At 42.5% G+C, this 16,155-nt stretch overlaps 1 protein-coding gene across 1 annotated transcript; it reads left to right on the top strand.

The window, feature by feature from the left end:
- The first annotated feature begins 848 nt into the window (after positions 1-848).
- On the top strand, positions 849-15,137 carry xylt2 (xylosyltransferase II). The gene is made up of 11 exons (XM_014972377.2): positions 849-1,002; positions 5,200-5,713; positions 6,038-6,213; positions 8,035-8,237; positions 9,588-9,668; positions 9,745-9,961; positions 10,654-10,830; positions 10,975-11,231; positions 11,309-11,504; positions 11,616-11,949; positions 12,750-15,137. Exons 1-11 carry the CDS (start codon positions 871-873, stop codon positions 13,070-13,072), a joined length of 2,610 nt encoding a protein of 869 aa, XP_014827863.2. The 5' UTR covers positions 849-870; the 3' UTR covers positions 13,073-15,137.
- The last annotated feature ends 1,018 nt before the right edge of the window (positions 15,138-16,155 follow it).

The following is a 16,155-nucleotide window of genomic DNA, read 5'->3' on the forward strand; positions in this document are numbered from 1 at the left end:
GCAAATGTCTTCCTTTTTGTTGCAGTTGTTTCAGATCATCAAGTTTTACTTTAAAAATGAATTAAAAATTAATGCGTTGCACTTTTAGCTTCAGCCCGATTGAGGTATAGGATCACGGTTTTCAGGGGTCTGCAACATGCTGTTCCAGAGCCTCAAGTACCTCTTTGGTTCTGTGTCTCATTTAATATTTTAAACAATAAAATGTTTCCCTAATTTTTTACTTTCTACTTTTGTTTTGCGAACCAATTATTAAAAAGAAACACTGGCTCGTCCCTTATAAGTTTGGTCCACTGTACACCGACTCAGTGAACCAGTGAAACTGGAAGAATGAATATCTAGATAATAATGTTAGAATGTGTTAGAATTTAACTGGAAATACTTTTGTAACTCCTTCTGCTATGAGAATAAAACTTTACATATAAAACAAGCCAAAAACAAAACAAAACATATGATTACAAACAATTGATTGTCAGGAACAGATGTACAGTGCCATTGTGTCTTAAATTTATTTGCCCAACTTCTTTAAATTGCCCCCACACTTGTCTCCCTCCAAGTTTCATTTAAAAGTTGGCAACTCTACTTATCTGTATATTTTTGGAGAAAGACTGAGAGAACATGCTGTATAGTTTAAGTTTAAACTGGAGGAAAGCAGCCCCCTAAGAAGTACACAGAAACCTAACAAAGCCCAATCCAGTTATTTAATATTCATGCAGCTCTAAGAGTAAAGAACCGCTTGAGAAGCAGAAGAGCCGATTCTTGCTCGTGAGCTGAGCCAAATCAGTCGAATCCCTAAAACGAACCGGAAATCTCATCCTGAGCACAGAGCGACCCCGCGTGGACGCTCTGCTCAGAACGTGCCGTGCTGGAAAAATGGTGGCCAGCGTACGAGTCCAAAAGCTGCTTCGACGGTATAAACTAGTGATTTCCGCTGCTTTAATGATCCTGCTGATCCAGGGACTTGTGGTTTGGAGTCTTAGGAGCTTGGAAGAAGGCCCACCAGAGGTGAGAAACAGTCCCACTGAGTATTTTATAGACATGGCTCTGATTTTGTTTGGATTAGCCGTTGGCGTTTAGCTCAGCTCACTGTGAGTTATTATACTGTAACGGTAGCTTATGTTAGCGCTTAGCAGAAACATGTTACTATTGCTGGATCAGCCTTGCCTCTGTTGTCATTTATCACAAACGCCCACGAGAAATAAGAGAGAAGTAGAGTGTTCTTCTTGTTTTAACTGTACGTTTTTGGTTCTCGCTGTGGAAAGCTGAATGAAAACGAAGTTGTTTCAGAAGCAACAGTGGGCTGTGTGCTGCTTGTTGTCATACTGTTTCATCTGGCTCCTTCAAGTAGAGAAAATGGAAAGCAAACACAGGAAACAGAAAAACATCTAATAGAGAAGTCGTTTATTAAGTAATTCAGTTAGTCTGCGTAAGTCTGAATACTTTATTAAGACCCTTCATAGGAAGTAAACTATCAATCCGAGGCTCTGTTTATAGCCGGAGTTCATGTCCAGGCAGGGAAAATATGGAATATTGATTATAATATTTTCCAGGTTTGAAAAATTCTGGAAAAAGAAAAACCTAAAATCGAAACTGAAGACACAAAGTTATTGTTGTAACTTTTTCTTTTTCTTTTTTCTTTTTTTAATACAAACTTGTTCTTGGCACCATCATCTCCTAGTTCTCCACAGTGGTTCCCGGAACAGATTGATTGTTTAGAGTTTGGTTCTGATGCTGTTACCCCAACAGATGATGGCACTGTCAGCAAAAGACTTATAGAAGATCTGCAGCACACCTTGAAGGATCTTAGCTTCCTCAAGAATCAAAGTCTGCTCTATCCTTTCTTATAGACCACTTTGCTGTTGCGTCTCCAGTCCAGTCTGTTGTCTAGACAAACACTGATGTGTCTATATTCCTCGTCCACCTCCACTTCTTCCCTCATAATGGAAATAGGGTTTGTTTTAACCCAGTTTCTCCTGAAATCTACAATCACCTCCTTTGTTTTGTTTACATTTGAGATGAGATGATTGTTTTCACGCCACAAAGTGATCCACCGGCTCTCTCAGCTCTGCTTCTGGACTATCAATGATACACCTCGGTCTCAAGAGTATTTCTGTAGATGACAGAAGTTCGACTTGCGCTGGAAGTCTGAAGTGTACAGAGTGAAAAGTAATGGTGAGAGTACAGCGCCCTGTGGTGCTCCTACGCTGCTGACCACTTAGACACAGTCTTTCAGTCTCACAGGCAGTCACTGATCCAAGCAATAAATTCACCTTTCTCCATATCATTTTCAAATTGTCTGAAAATGAATTAATAACCTTGGAGCTGTGACCCTGGAAGTTCATATATGTTCATATGCTGCTTGATTTGTTTATAAAGAACATGACCTGGATACCAGCAGAAGTTGAGAAGTGGCTCAGCCTGTACAAAAAACAAAAAGAAAAAAAAACCTGGAGTGCTTCACCATGTTGAAACCTGAGCATGTGATGACCTGAAAAGTGTGGAAGGTGCATTATTCCCCCCCACGCCCCCAAGTGTGGAGGGTAGATTTGTGGGCGGAGCTTTGAGGGTTTGCAGGGTTGCGTGACCTTTGCCTCAGATCAAGGTAGACAACCGACTTCCCAGGTCTTCAGAGGAGATTAGTGCTGCAGATCATTTCCGTTTAAACCCCTGAGCTCATCAGAGAGCTCAAGGCTCAATTGGCCGAAGCCTTGGCTCCTCTCCATTTAGTCAGGATAAAATCTAGCATCTTGAACAATGAAACGCCTCCATTTAAATGTCAAACGACTCGCCGTTTGTCTTACTGACTAAAAGGAAGGGTGAATCAGTTTTCCATAACCCCCTGTAAGCCCTAGCTGGAGGCAGAGAGCGCTCTCCTTAGTGCGGAGGTCAGCCATGTATTCCACTGTGTTGGCAGACAGCTATGCAGATGTCAGCACCAAGTCTGCACGCGCCTGATGCAGAACGCTAAAAGACCATCAGCCCTGAGCGAACACACTCAGTCACATGCATTTCATTAAACCCCTTTGTTGCTCGAGAGAGAAGGGACAGACGAAAACCACAGAGTCTTCCTCCGCCTCCTCATCCTCTTCCCTCCCCTCCCCCTCCTCCTTCGTTGTCGAGTCCCGCTCCAGCAGATGGTGATACTGATTCGGTCTCGCTCCACTTTTAATTGGGAAATCAAGTCTCTGCCTCGGCTGGTTCTCAGTCCATGCGTTGTTGTTTTTTTTTTTTCGCCCCGAAACAATGATCTTTTTTTTTTTTAATTAAAAGCCGTGAAAGCCAGTTGATAAGGATAATTGAAACTTCAGCCAGCGGGTCATGCGTGCTGGATGTACGAGATTTTCTCTTGTGGCTAAAAAAAAAAAAAAGAAAAAGAAGAAGAAACTTCTGCAAAAATCAAATCCAGATTATTATGATTATTATGAGCTGCTTTTAAAAGCAGAAATCAGGGTCATAGCAAATTGTCAACGTTTAGCTGCAATTTGCACTTGGAAATTAATCAGAATAAAATTTTTGCTGGGATTGAAGAATGCTGAATATGCTAAGCCACCATTCTAAGCAATAACTCAGATTTTGTCACGTGGAAGCTGCAAGTTTCTATTTATCTTATTGACATTCAAGAAAAACGGTTCTACCCCCACCCCTCTACTCGGTTATCCATTTGAAGTTACCTAATTAGTGGACACCTGTGTCTAGTCACTGATATATTATTCACTGATTTATTGGTTGAAATTAAATCGGGCATGGCATACTTTTCTGATTTTTCCTGAGAGAAAATGGAAACCATGTATCGTTTTCGCTGCTCTGTCACATAAAATCCCAACAGAAGTATTGACGTTTGTTGCAGTTTTTCTCTCTTCTCGCTCTTTTTACCAAAGACTGGATGAAGGACTTCAATCTGGTGCATTGGTCTCAACTGAGTTTTATTTGTTGGTTTGGTTATATATTTTGAATATTTAATTAAAAAGGTCCAGTGTAAAACTCTTGTCAGAAATGAGACTTTATTGATCTTTAATAGGGCATATTTGCATTATATTGGTTAAAAATGGTCTCGTAAAATAATACTATTATCGTTTACCACAGTAACTTCTGAAAATGTATCGTGACGGACCCTAGTACGATGAACAAAAACTTTCAACAACATTCCTGTGAGAAACTGCACAAACTCGTCGTTGTATAAAACAGTTGAGGTATGTTGTGAATGTTTGGATCCGCCCTGCGACACCTCGCTGATGATCCAGTGGCCGCTGTTGGCCGGCAGCAGCTGACTGTCCTGCATCGGCTGGCAGCTGCTTTCCTGTTGGCCGGGGATCATCTGGCTCCCGATCCGACCACAGAGCTGCCGGCCTGCCGCCGGCCTGCCTCCGTTTCCCAGCATCCCCCTGCAGTCTGCATGCCAGTGGTGGGAGGCGAGCGAGCCTTCATTCTACCATATTGATTTGAAGCGTCTGAAAGCTTTCTGCCTACTCACTACTTTTTTTTTTTTTTTTATGTGCATATTTTTAAAAAGCCGTTGCAGTGTGCCAAAGCTGTGATGCTGTTTGGCTGGAGGATTTAAAACGGGTTTGATTCAGTTTTCTCTTTCTTGTCCTCTCAAAGGATTTTGTTAAAGTGTGGTGTGTGCTCCTGATTCTTTTTATTTCTACCTTAAGTCTTGCACAGTACAGTGGAAAATGAACCTCAGTCCAAGTCCTAATTGGTTCCCCTCTTTGGTACCAACATGCAGCAACTCTCATTATGGCGCTTTAGCAGTTTATGTCTGAATAAAATACACAGCTCCTTCTCTCCAGTCACTGCAGTACCAAAATAATCCACACACAAACACACACATACACAATCTGTTTGGATTTTAATGTTGCACACACCTGACCCAAATTTCACGAGTGTGGAGTTTGCCTGCCAAAAAGAGGCAAGTGGGGTTTGTTGCGGCCTGTGTGGTGAATCACTGGATTGTTTGTGACTCTCCGGTTCGTCAGATTAATTCCACAAAAACACAGAGGCGCTGCTAAAAATAACCCAGATGAGCGAAATGGGAAGACAAAAACCCCAAAAATAAGAACCAAGTAAACACATCATCGCCTCTAGGGCTTTCTGCTGATGCCTGAGTGGCCATCTTTGTTTACCTTATGTCAGTCAGAGTATGAATCAACCTCTACAAATGTGTCTTGTTTTTTTAATTTTTTTCCTGGTCTCATTTTTCAGGGAAAAACAAGACGGTCCAAGCTGCCCGACCCCAACAGCCAGGACTCCAAGAGAGACAAAGCAAATTCTTTGTCCGGGCAGAACAGGGGCAAATGGAGCACCAGGTTTGAGAGGCAGAGGGGAACGGCAGCCCTCCCGCAGAGGAAAGGTGGCAACCGGCGAGCGGCGAAGCCTGGCGTCAGACAGAGAACCCCCCAGGAGAGGGGGATGACGGCCGGGGTGGACGGCGCGGTCTCTCACGATCTGTCTAGCAGCCGCCGCAACTTCAGCCTGGACGGCGCGTCAAAGCTGCAAGCCGCCGGGATCCCCGGGGAGCCCGGAAGCGTGGATGGCGCGCACCAGGCGCCCAACGGTGACTTTATGCCTAAATGCGACATCGTGGGCAAGGACGCGCTGTCGGCTCTGCACCGCGCTGGGTCGCAGCAGTGCCGGCAGGAGATAGCCAACATTGTGTGCCAACATCAGGCGGGGCAGCTCATGCCGGAAGCGCTGCCCCAGTTCTGCCCCCAACTCGGTGAGCTCAGAGCTGCGTTTTAGGTTGAACATATTTACAGACGAAAGTTTTTTTTTGTCTTAAATGCAAAATGTATTTATGTTTTGTTCAATTTTGATGTGATTACAGTTCTGAGGGTGTTGTTCTTTCAGCCATTGTCGTTTTTTTTTTGAGTCCGCATACTTCAGTTCATGATTAATCAGTTACTGAATGAGTTGAGGATTATTTCAATAATCGATTCACCATGATTAATTTGATTAATCATTTCAGCCCTACTTTACTTTATTAGATTGTTTATAGTGTATGATCATCTTTTTCTAACCTGCACCTGGATTCTGTGGCCAGGTGTGTCCCAGCCGGTCCAGGCTGCAGGCGACGTGGAGTTCAGCTTGTCCAAGGTGGAGAACCCGGTCAGGGTGGCGTTCGTGCTGATGGTCCACGGCCGAGCCGTACGGCAGCTCAGGCGGCTCATCAAGGCCATATACCACCGAGATCATTACTACTACATCCATGTAGACAAGGTACAGCCAGTAGATGAACCACCACACTGTTCTATGGGTGTCCAAAGTGCGGCCCAGGGGCCGTTTGTGGCCCTCTGAATGATTTTGTGCAACCTGTTACGGCCCAAGGCCTTTTCTTTTCTCTGGGTCTCACTAACATCTTTGTTTCAGAGCTCCTAATTAGTGCTGATTGGAAATGGAGGCAGCTGGCCAGTGTCTCCAGAACAGCTTGAGATGCACCACTGTCTCTCACTCACCTCGCCCGTTCTTTCCCTTTTCTCCCTCTCCTTGCCCGATTTTTTCCAGCCCGTCATGATTTTTGTTAAATCTTAATTTTAAGTTATCCCTTGCGTTGCAATCATTTGTTATGATTCTAGAGCCAGACCATAACAAATTGGGGGCTCGTCCGGGATTTGAACCCTGGACCTCTCGACCCAGAGAAAAGGCCTTGGGCCCTAACGGACCCCTGACCACAAAGCTGGTGTGAAACAAATCTGGCCTGCTAGAACAGCAAAACTAATTACAAATTTATTAACCAGACTTCTGCGTTAATCTTAAGCCAGAAAATCAAGGAACAGTGTGTCGGTTTATTATTAACAGTTAAAAACTCTCTCAATGCAATGATTTACAGATCTTTCTTGTACAAAAGTATGCTTTGTTTGATTAAAAGAAATCTTGCGTATTTAGTTTATTATTGAGCAAATACAATAAAAAAAGTATCAAGAAATGTATTTGTAGACTTCAAAAGAAAAAGAAAAAAGATTTTTGTGAGTTTCATATTAACAATTTTATCCCTCAAGGCAAAAAGTTTGCACACACCTGAACTAGCTCCTTCTTCCTGGTTACATTAACACAGTTGGGATTGTTTTTCTTACTGTGAACTTAAAATGACCAACTCTCCCTCTGTCCCAGAGGTTGCCTTTACCCTGCTCTCCTCTCGCTGCAGTAAAACCGGGTCAGTCGGGGATGTCACGGTTATTCTTCAGGAATCCGTTTTTGCTAGAAAACTTGCTGTTGTGTTCGAAAGGAAAGCAGATGGCGAATCTGTTGAGCAGAGAGCAGGTTCGGTTCCCGAAAGCAGGACTCCTGTTGCAGCCGGACACCTGGTCACTTCCTCTGTTCTGCTGCCAACAGACGGCGGCCGGTTTTCACAGAGAGAGACCGTTTGTCTCTGTGGAAACGCCTGCTTGAGCTGAACAGTTCGGGTTATATGCGAACCTCCAGCTCTGTGCTTCATCACCCAGCCGCTAACTCTGCAGCTGAAGGCTGCGAGTTTAGGCTGCTCCTTTCGCCTTTTCCTTTCATTTGGCCTCATTTCTAAACACCAGGCAGGAAGCTGCTTAATCTTGTCAAATCCCGTTAAAGTTCTTGCCTACTTCTGCTGACCTCGATCGGTTTCTCAGAGCAGATTCATTACACGCCATTTGTTCTTCTCTTAACAAAATTGGACTTTATGTCCCTGGACAATCTATTTTAAGGTGTCTGTTTCCCTTGAACTGCCCATTTATCGCTTCACAACCTTGAGTAACCCTTTTTAAAAAAACAAAAAAACAAGCTGTTTATAATAAATCTAATTGATCTCCAAGGTCTAAAAAAAGCTTTTATTTCCTCCTATTTGGAGTCCACAAGTTTAGCTGGTGAAAGCACGCTCACTCTTAAGTTCAGCATTTCCTTTTAGATGATAAACAACCGTTTTCATTTCCCTTTTGTCATTATTTTGATGAGTCACGGTAGAAAGCAGCATTCAGCGTTTGTTTTTGTTTTTTGTTTTTTTTTTAATATTTTGTGATGAAACTCTTTGAAGCTGAGCCAACGTCGTCTGATCTGCTCCGTTTCCTGCAGCGGTCCGGCTACATGCATCGAGAGGTGCTGCAGATAGCTGAGCAGTACCCCAACGTGCGCGCCACTCCCTGGCGGATGGTCACCATCTGGGGAGGGGCCAGCCTCCTGAAAGCCTACCTGCGGAGCATGCAGGACCTGCTCACCATGCAGGAGTGGAAATGGGACTTTTTCATCAACCTCAGCGCCACAGACTTCCCGACCAGGTTAGCTACGTGAACAGAAACGGAGCAAAACAATGTAGAATAAAGTGATGGATGTTTCTAGAAAGAGGCTGGTCTAAGATTGACAATGGTGTCTCTGTATTATGGTTTTCAAAACACAAATAATATAGCCAAACTGCTTTTATTTAAAACTGAAAAGTAGCAATAATTTCTCCAAACTATTACAATTATTATGCTTTTTAGCACACTGTTTCCTTCCACTAAACTTTCTATGAATATGCTTGGATAAATCTGAGAAGGCAACTTCTATAGCACTGACCTTTTGTAGCATACCTAATTGTAGAAAGGTCTGTCACAAAAACAAACCTTTCTATTGTTATTATTAGGCCATTTTCAAGTAATATATTGATAATGCCCTAATAATGCAAGTTTACTCTCTCAAAGAGTAATAAGCTTCAATTTTGTAAAGAAAACTGGAAGACGTTTTAAATATCCAAAATCAAACACAAAAGCCAAAACCATAAATAAAATGGATTATGATTTCTTTGTAAACACAATTTTTTATCAAAAAATATTAATCAAGATGTAAATTGTCAAGCTCATTTTAATTTAATATGGGATTAATTGATTCATTAATTGCTTATTGTGACAGGCTTAATTGCAGACGGTGTTAATTAGAGTCCACTGTCAAGTCAGTGATCTCCCCTGTGATTTTTGTCATCCATACCATAATATTTCTCTATTAAAAATAGTTTTTTAATTGATCTTTTATGTCATGTTATAATTCTTTTTGAGAAACTAAACTTTGGAGTTTAGTTAAGTGTTTATTTTAGTCAAATAAACACTTAATATAAAGCATCACTCTGTGAATCTATTTGTGGATTTCACTCTTTGAACTGTGTTTGAAATGAAGCATCACTCTGAACTCCAAGTCACAGGGAAAAATCAGCAGAATTAACATTAGCAATTTTTAAAAACACCTTTATCTGTAACTATCTAATGCCCAGTTCTGCAGTAATGACTTCATTTTAAGGGCCTCTTCCTGTTTTGGTCTCTTAACTGACCCCAGCAGCTTTAGAAAGTGGCAGCCGTAGCATTTCTGCTGATGGAAACATTAATCTGTTTTGCAGCATCGTGGTTAATAAACCGTTCTGGTCACTTAGTCACAGAGCCGACGGTAAACAGCCTCCAGCTGGGGTTTTGGGGGCAGCCGACTGCTTTAAGGGAGTCCCAATCAAAGCAGTTGATTGTCCACCTGGACTGTCCCCAGAGAGCTTCACTTACTGGCCCTAAATCTTTTCCAAAGTAGTTTATTACTCAGCTCCTTTGTATTAATCAAAGTCTCCTATCTGCTGTTTTTTTTTTTTTTCTCACCATATCGAACTCCTGTAGGACCAACGATGAACTGGTGATGTTTCTGTCGATGCACCGAGACAAGAACTTCCTCAAGTCACATGGGAGAGAGAATGCAAGGTGAGCGCGCTCATCTTAAAGGTAGACCCCCAACCAGAACTCCCAACAATGCTTTGGTCTGTGCTCTGTCCTCCAGGTTCATCAAGAAGCAGGGCCTCGACCGGCTTTTCCACGAGTGTGACAACCACATGTGGCGTCTCGGCGAGCGCAGCATCCCAGAGGGCCTGGAGGTCTCCGGCGGCTCCGACTGGTTCGCGCTGACCCGCCGCTTCGTGGACTATGTGGTCGGCTCCCGGGACCAGCTGGTGTTGGGTCTGAAGCAGTTCTACACCTACGCGCTGCTGCCCGCCGAGGTAAGAGAGTGAGGAAAGAGCCCGTCTCAGGCTCCACTTCCCTGCCAAGTCAGAGCAGACTAGCAGCAGAGATAATGGAGGACTGTAAGCTGCGCAGCACAGCGTGCAGCAGCGGCGCCGCATGAGAGGAACTACTGTACAGCTGTGACCTTCTGTAATCCAGACCTCGTGTTTGGAGCCAGTTCATGCAGCCTTTCCATTTGACTCGTATTTATCTTTCTGTCGCTCTTTTTTTTATTTCTTCTAAATTTTGTTGATCTTTCTATGTCTTTTTTCTTTGTCATTTTCTTTTCTCTTTCTGTGTCTCTCTTTTTTTTCTGTTTTTGCCTTTCTCTTTTCTTTCTTGTTTTCTCTTTTTTTCTCTTTCTTTCTTTCTCTTTCACTCAAGAAGAAGAAAAAGAATGGTTGTTGAATTTTTCTTTGGACTTTAATTGAGCAGAAAATATAAGATTAACAATGAACAGAATTGTGAATGTGTAAAGCTTTTCCAGGATATAATTAAAGCAAGAGTGATGTTAGAAAAAAAATATTTTGAAATGAATAAACTGGATGTTTTTCAAAATCTCTGTGATTATGAAGTTATTCTGAACTTTCCTCTATGAATGTGTTGATTTGAGTTGACCGTTTATATGGATCACTAAAGCTCAATAAATGAGTTTTTAAAAGTCTGCCTCTCTTTCTCTCTCTCTCAGTCATTTTTCCACACATTGCTTGGTAACAGCCACATGTGTGACACCCTGGTGGACAACAACCTGCGCGTCACCAACTGGAACCGTAAGCTGGGCTGTAAATGCCAGTACAAGCACATCGTGGACTGGTGCGGCTGCTCCCCCAACGACTTCAAACCGCAAGACCTCATTCGGATTCAGGTGAGTTCACCACAAGAGGGCAGTGTCTCATCCTTCTGAGATTACACTGCCTTGCAAATGTATTCATATTCCCTCAAAATAAAATCCAGACTGCTAGATTTATTTCAATCCTAAAACTTTTTTTTTTTTTTTTTAAATCCACAGCAATTGACTCGTCCGACGTTTTTCGCCCGAAAGTTTGAGTCGACGGTGAACCAGGAGGCCATAGACATCCTGGACACCCACCTGTACGGCCAGTACGCCCCGGGAACCGTCGCCATCAAGGCGTACTGGGAGAGCGTGTTCGAGCAGCCGGACGGCGTCGGCTCCCTCAGTGACGTGGCGCTCACGGCTTACACCTCTTTCTTCCGCCTGACCTTGAAGGGCCTGATGACCTCTCAGAGCCAGACAGAAGCCTGCAGGTTCGTTTCCTGTTTCCTCTTTGAATATTCTCTGACTGGTAACGGGATGTTGTTACAAGGAGCTTCTTCTTTTGAAGGTTTGAACCAGCAAGCCACCCTCTGTCCGTCCATTTGTACTTCTACGATGACCGTTTCCAAGGCTACCTCGTTCGGCAGGAGGTGCGCGGCGTGGAGTCGAAGCGCAAGGAGACGCTGGAGCTGTGGGCCATGCCTCAAGCGACGCTCGTCTTCGAGACGAACCTCAAAGAATTCGAGAGGCTCAAGAATCTGGAGGTTTTCACGGCAACTTTTTAACATTGATGACACTTAAACCAAAACGTTCTTTAAAAAAACCCAGATTCCAGAAAAATGCTAATTTAACTGACGGGTTTTTCTCGGTAACAGATCGGGACAGACTGGGATCCCAAAGAAAGGATCTTCCGTAACTTCGGCGGCGTCATCGGCCCATTAGACGAGCCACTGGCGGTCCAGAAGTGGGCCCGCGGGCCCAACCTCACGGCCACCATCGTCTGGATCGACCCGGCGCAGGTGGTGGCAGCGTCCTATGACATCACAGTGGAGATGGACGCAGAGTACACGCAGTACAAACCGCCTCTACAGCATCCCCTACGGCCCGGCGCCTGGACAGTGCGGGTGTTGAAACAGTGGAAGCGCGTAGCGGAGGTTCGATTCCTCGTGATGCCGCTGACTTTTAATAATAAGGAGCCGCTGCGCAGAGGTACGTTTGCTCTGTTATAATAACTCTAACAAAACTCAATGAAGTATTGAGGAAAAAGTTGAAGGGCTATGAATCATTTTCTAAAACACGTTATTTTCCCGGTTTGTTTGCGTGCTTGAAGTCCTTGAATTTCAATCTGATGTTTTCAAGGTTTGGAAAGTGCTTGATTTATGCATAAAGTCCTTGAAAGTGCTTGATATTCAAACTGAGCAGTTTTGTAATAAAGTGCAATCTTGATTAAAAGCCTAAATGGAAAATGTTATTCACAGTTGAAACCAGATATTTTCATACAACTTATAAAAGGACACTTTTCTCCTCTCATTGTCTGAAAGTTTAATCAGACTAAACAATTCTTGTTTTAGGTTTGTTGGAATTATCTAACTTATTTCTTTGATAAAAGCCATAAGACATAGGAAGAACTTTTTTTTGACATATTTTGTGTATAAAAATATATAAAATTTGAGTAGGAAGGTCATTTACCTGGAATGAATATTTATTCATTCCAGGTAAATGGAATAATAAGTCACTTATTATTTGTCTTCTGCTTTGTATGTTCAAAGTTATTGAAAATGTTTTTTTTTTTTAATGTTTTGTGCTCAAACTAAGGTATGCATGAGACATTTCAAAACATAAAATGTTGCTATATTTTAGATGACCTTTTCTGTGCTGTAGAATGTAGAAAACAATATTAACAACACTAATAAATGACATCTTACAATAGTGAATTAAAACAATATTCTGAGAAAATGTTGGGGGTTTTTTACAGACTAATTTTTGTTTTATTTATTTTTCTGTTCCAGAGGAGGACAGCTGGCTCCATTCGGGTCCTCCTGGTAACCTGTACCTGGACCAGAGCTTCCAGCAGCTGAGCTCCGTGCTGAAGCTGCCCCCTCAGGAGCCCGCCATGCAGGCGGCCCGGCGAGCCGCTCAGCTGGTGGGCCGGCCCCTGGACGCCTGGGTAGACAGCCTGGTGGGGGCGTTCTGGGTGATAGGCGACCTCTGCTCCGCCAAGACCTCCTCCTGCTCGGCCGTGGGGCTGTGCACCAAAACTACCTGGAGCTCCCTCTCCCCTGATCCAAAGTCCGAACTGGGCCCGGTCAAAAGCGACGGGCGGATCAGGTAGCGCGAGTAGAAACACTGAACACACAAAACACTGCTGGAGAGCCTGAATGAACCCGATATTGTCTGCACACACACACACACCGAGGAGCTGCTGCTACCGCGGGCAGAAACGACGGGAGGACTGCAGGAAATTTGCACATTGACTGCAAACGCAAAAAAAAAAAAAAAGACAAACTTATCATGTTTTGCTAAACGGATACATGAAACCCCACGTTTCGGTATGATTTTAGCTGCCGCACACATTTTCAGTCACACAACTGTCTCAGTGGAAATGCAAGGGTCCTCGTTCGGTTGTCCCCTTCATTTCAAGGGAGAGTAGAACCTCTGGATCTTAATAATGTGCTTATTTTGAAGCATAGGAGAGATGCATGAAGTGCACTTTACTACAGGATGTTGTCGTCGCAGCGTTCCCTTGGTTACGGCGGGAGGAATCGAGGGCGGGATGTTTTAATACGTCTGTGCAGGGTCACTTTTTTTTTTTTTGCACCAACACATCACTAAATACAAGGACATGTTAGAGAAAATAGCTGTTTAATGTTTCCTTTCAAAAGTATTTACACCCCTTATATTTTTCTTTTACATTTTGTCAGGTTGCAAAAACAATTTCTTTTTATAGGAAACTAATATGAAATAGTTTATAGATGTGTTGCTTTCAGCCTCTTTAACTTTGATACCCCTATATAAAATGATTTGATCGCATTTGATTTTGCTTGGTGGCATCAGATTGATACAAGAAAGCCTTCCTTCAACTTGATGCTAATCTAATGATTTTAAATTTTGCAACAAAATGTGAAAAACACTGAAGGGTGCCAATACTTTTGTGAGGCACTTTTGTCAAAAATATATATCTCTAGCATTTTTTAAAATCTCAGTCAGTGTGTTAGTTTTATATTGTTTTTGTGCTGCAAAATTGCTCTGAGGGTTTTTGTTTATTTGTTTTGTTTTTGCATTCAGATAAGTCTGAAAATTTGAACCCAGTCACCTGAGCTGAAAGATCGACACGAGCTGGAGTCGTTTTAAGCATCGAAGACGAAACTTTAAACGTATATAGCATTACTGCTAAACGCTATAATGAAAATAGTTTTAAAAACCACATTTATTATTAAATTTTGTTATGCTGTGAGGAAGAAACAAAATGTCATGTTAGCTTGTTTGCAAAATCAACGTCTCTGCATCCATCAGGGAACTTTAAAGCAATTTTTTCATTTTTTCCATTAGTTTTGAACACACTGACCTCAGTGTTAACTGTTCAGATTCTGTCTTTTTGAAGCCATCGGGCTTAAAGTTACATATTTCCACTAAAAGTGTCATTCTTTTACATTGTATGGTAGGCTTTGAAACAACAGATCGTTATACCTCCTGTTTGCCTGTGCAGATGCTGTACCGTCATGCCGGTCTGTGGTTTTTTCTTACGTATCTGTTCTCATGCTGTTTTATTTTCGTATTTTTACTCCTTAAATTTTAAACAGTCCACTGTATATTTTATATTTTATTATTTTTTATGCTAATCGTTTTAGTTTGATCAGGAAGAATCTAAGCTGCCTTTATGTGGAAAAAGGTTTGCAGAATAGCTTGCAGAAATGAGTGTTTTTACTTTACTTTAGTTCCTTTTGTACTTTTGTGTTCTGAAATAACGACCGGCCAACACGTACGTTGTTTTAAGTGACCTTGTTTAGCTTGCACAGTATAGTCGCTTCAGTGAAGCCCCGGTTTTATTGAGAGAATAAGCAGATTAATGGATCTTAGCAAATGTTATTTTTCTATCCTGTCAGAGGGAAGCTGTACGCTGTCTGTTCGTCTCTCGGCTCCCTGAGCTGTTAAAACTGCTCTCTTAATTGTGTTGCATTCGACAGTCCACCTGTTCGGTGTCGCATGAAGCAGCTCCTCTGGGTTTTGGGAGGAGGTTGAGATTTCTGTCCGTGCTGTTGTGATAGTCGGGAGCAGCCCGGACAGTGACTCATCCTCGGCTCCGTCGCTCCGATCTGTAGGGAACGGGAGCCCGTCGCTGCTGTGGAGAAGATGAGACAATCTCACCGAAAACTCAATAAATAGATGATGATATTCCAGCTTTTGTTGTTATACTTGTTTGTACCTTGTAGCATGTCTGGATTTAACCAAGTGTTTTTTAAAACGGCTCACTTTGAACGGGAGTTGTCCTTGCCAGGAGCAGACTTTTGCACATATTAAGTCCTTCTGAATCCTCAGTGAATTTAAAATGATAAAACGTGGGATGCAATGTAATTTTATTAGGATTTTATCCAACAGACAAAATGCTGCAAGGATGTCACACATCCTTAAAAGGTCTTATCTAAAATTCAGGCCTTAAAATATCTTAAATTCATTAAAAATATATATTTATACTGGCCTTAAATATGTTAATCACAAGTCACACGACTATTTAGTCGTTAGTCTTTTTTTTCTCATGGGACTTTTCTGTCGCTTGCAGATGCCTTCGTTGCATTCTGTGACTTCAAGCAGTTGATGCTACCAGTGACCAGATGCTAATACACCGTTGCTCTCTTCATTCGTGAATTTAAAGTTTTTTGTTTAACTAAATAATCTGAAAAGTGTGGCGTGCATTTCAATTTGTCTCCCTGAGAGCATACTTTGAAAATTAACTTTGTTCTACAATTACACTTATGTCTAACAGCTTTGCACATATAGAGTCATTTTTGCCCGTTCCTCTTTGCAGACTAGCCAGATGATCAATCTAACTCCTGAATATGCGTTCACCTGACCCATTCTTTTATATCTCAGCAGGTTGTGCATGTAGAGTTGCTGTAGGTCCTGGATTCCCCTGCATGTTGCTTCATCCATCTTCTCTGCCCCTACTGAAGGGAAAACGTCCCCTCAGCCTTTCATGGTGTGTTTGTGGTGATCAGCTCGCTGTCACACAGCCCACATGCGATCTATGAATGAATGACTTTCCTTCATCTTCACAGTTGTGCTCTAGCTATTTTGATGAAATCCACAGACGTCACAATTTAATGTGACAAAATATGGAGGAAAAAAAAGTCAAGAATTAATAGTTTTGGATTATAGAAATGATGTAAACACCCTCCAGGGTGCTGAAGCTTCCTTCCT

The sequence above is a fragment of the Poecilia mexicana genome, unplaced genomic scaffold (genome assembly GCF_051168715.1).
Source record: "Poecilia mexicana isolate PSO_F unplaced genomic scaffold, ASM5116871v1 scaffold_8, whole genome shotgun sequence".
In the NCBI taxonomy this organism is placed as follows: Eukaryota; Metazoa; Chordata; class Actinopteri; order Cyprinodontiformes; family Poeciliidae; genus Poecilia; species Poecilia mexicana.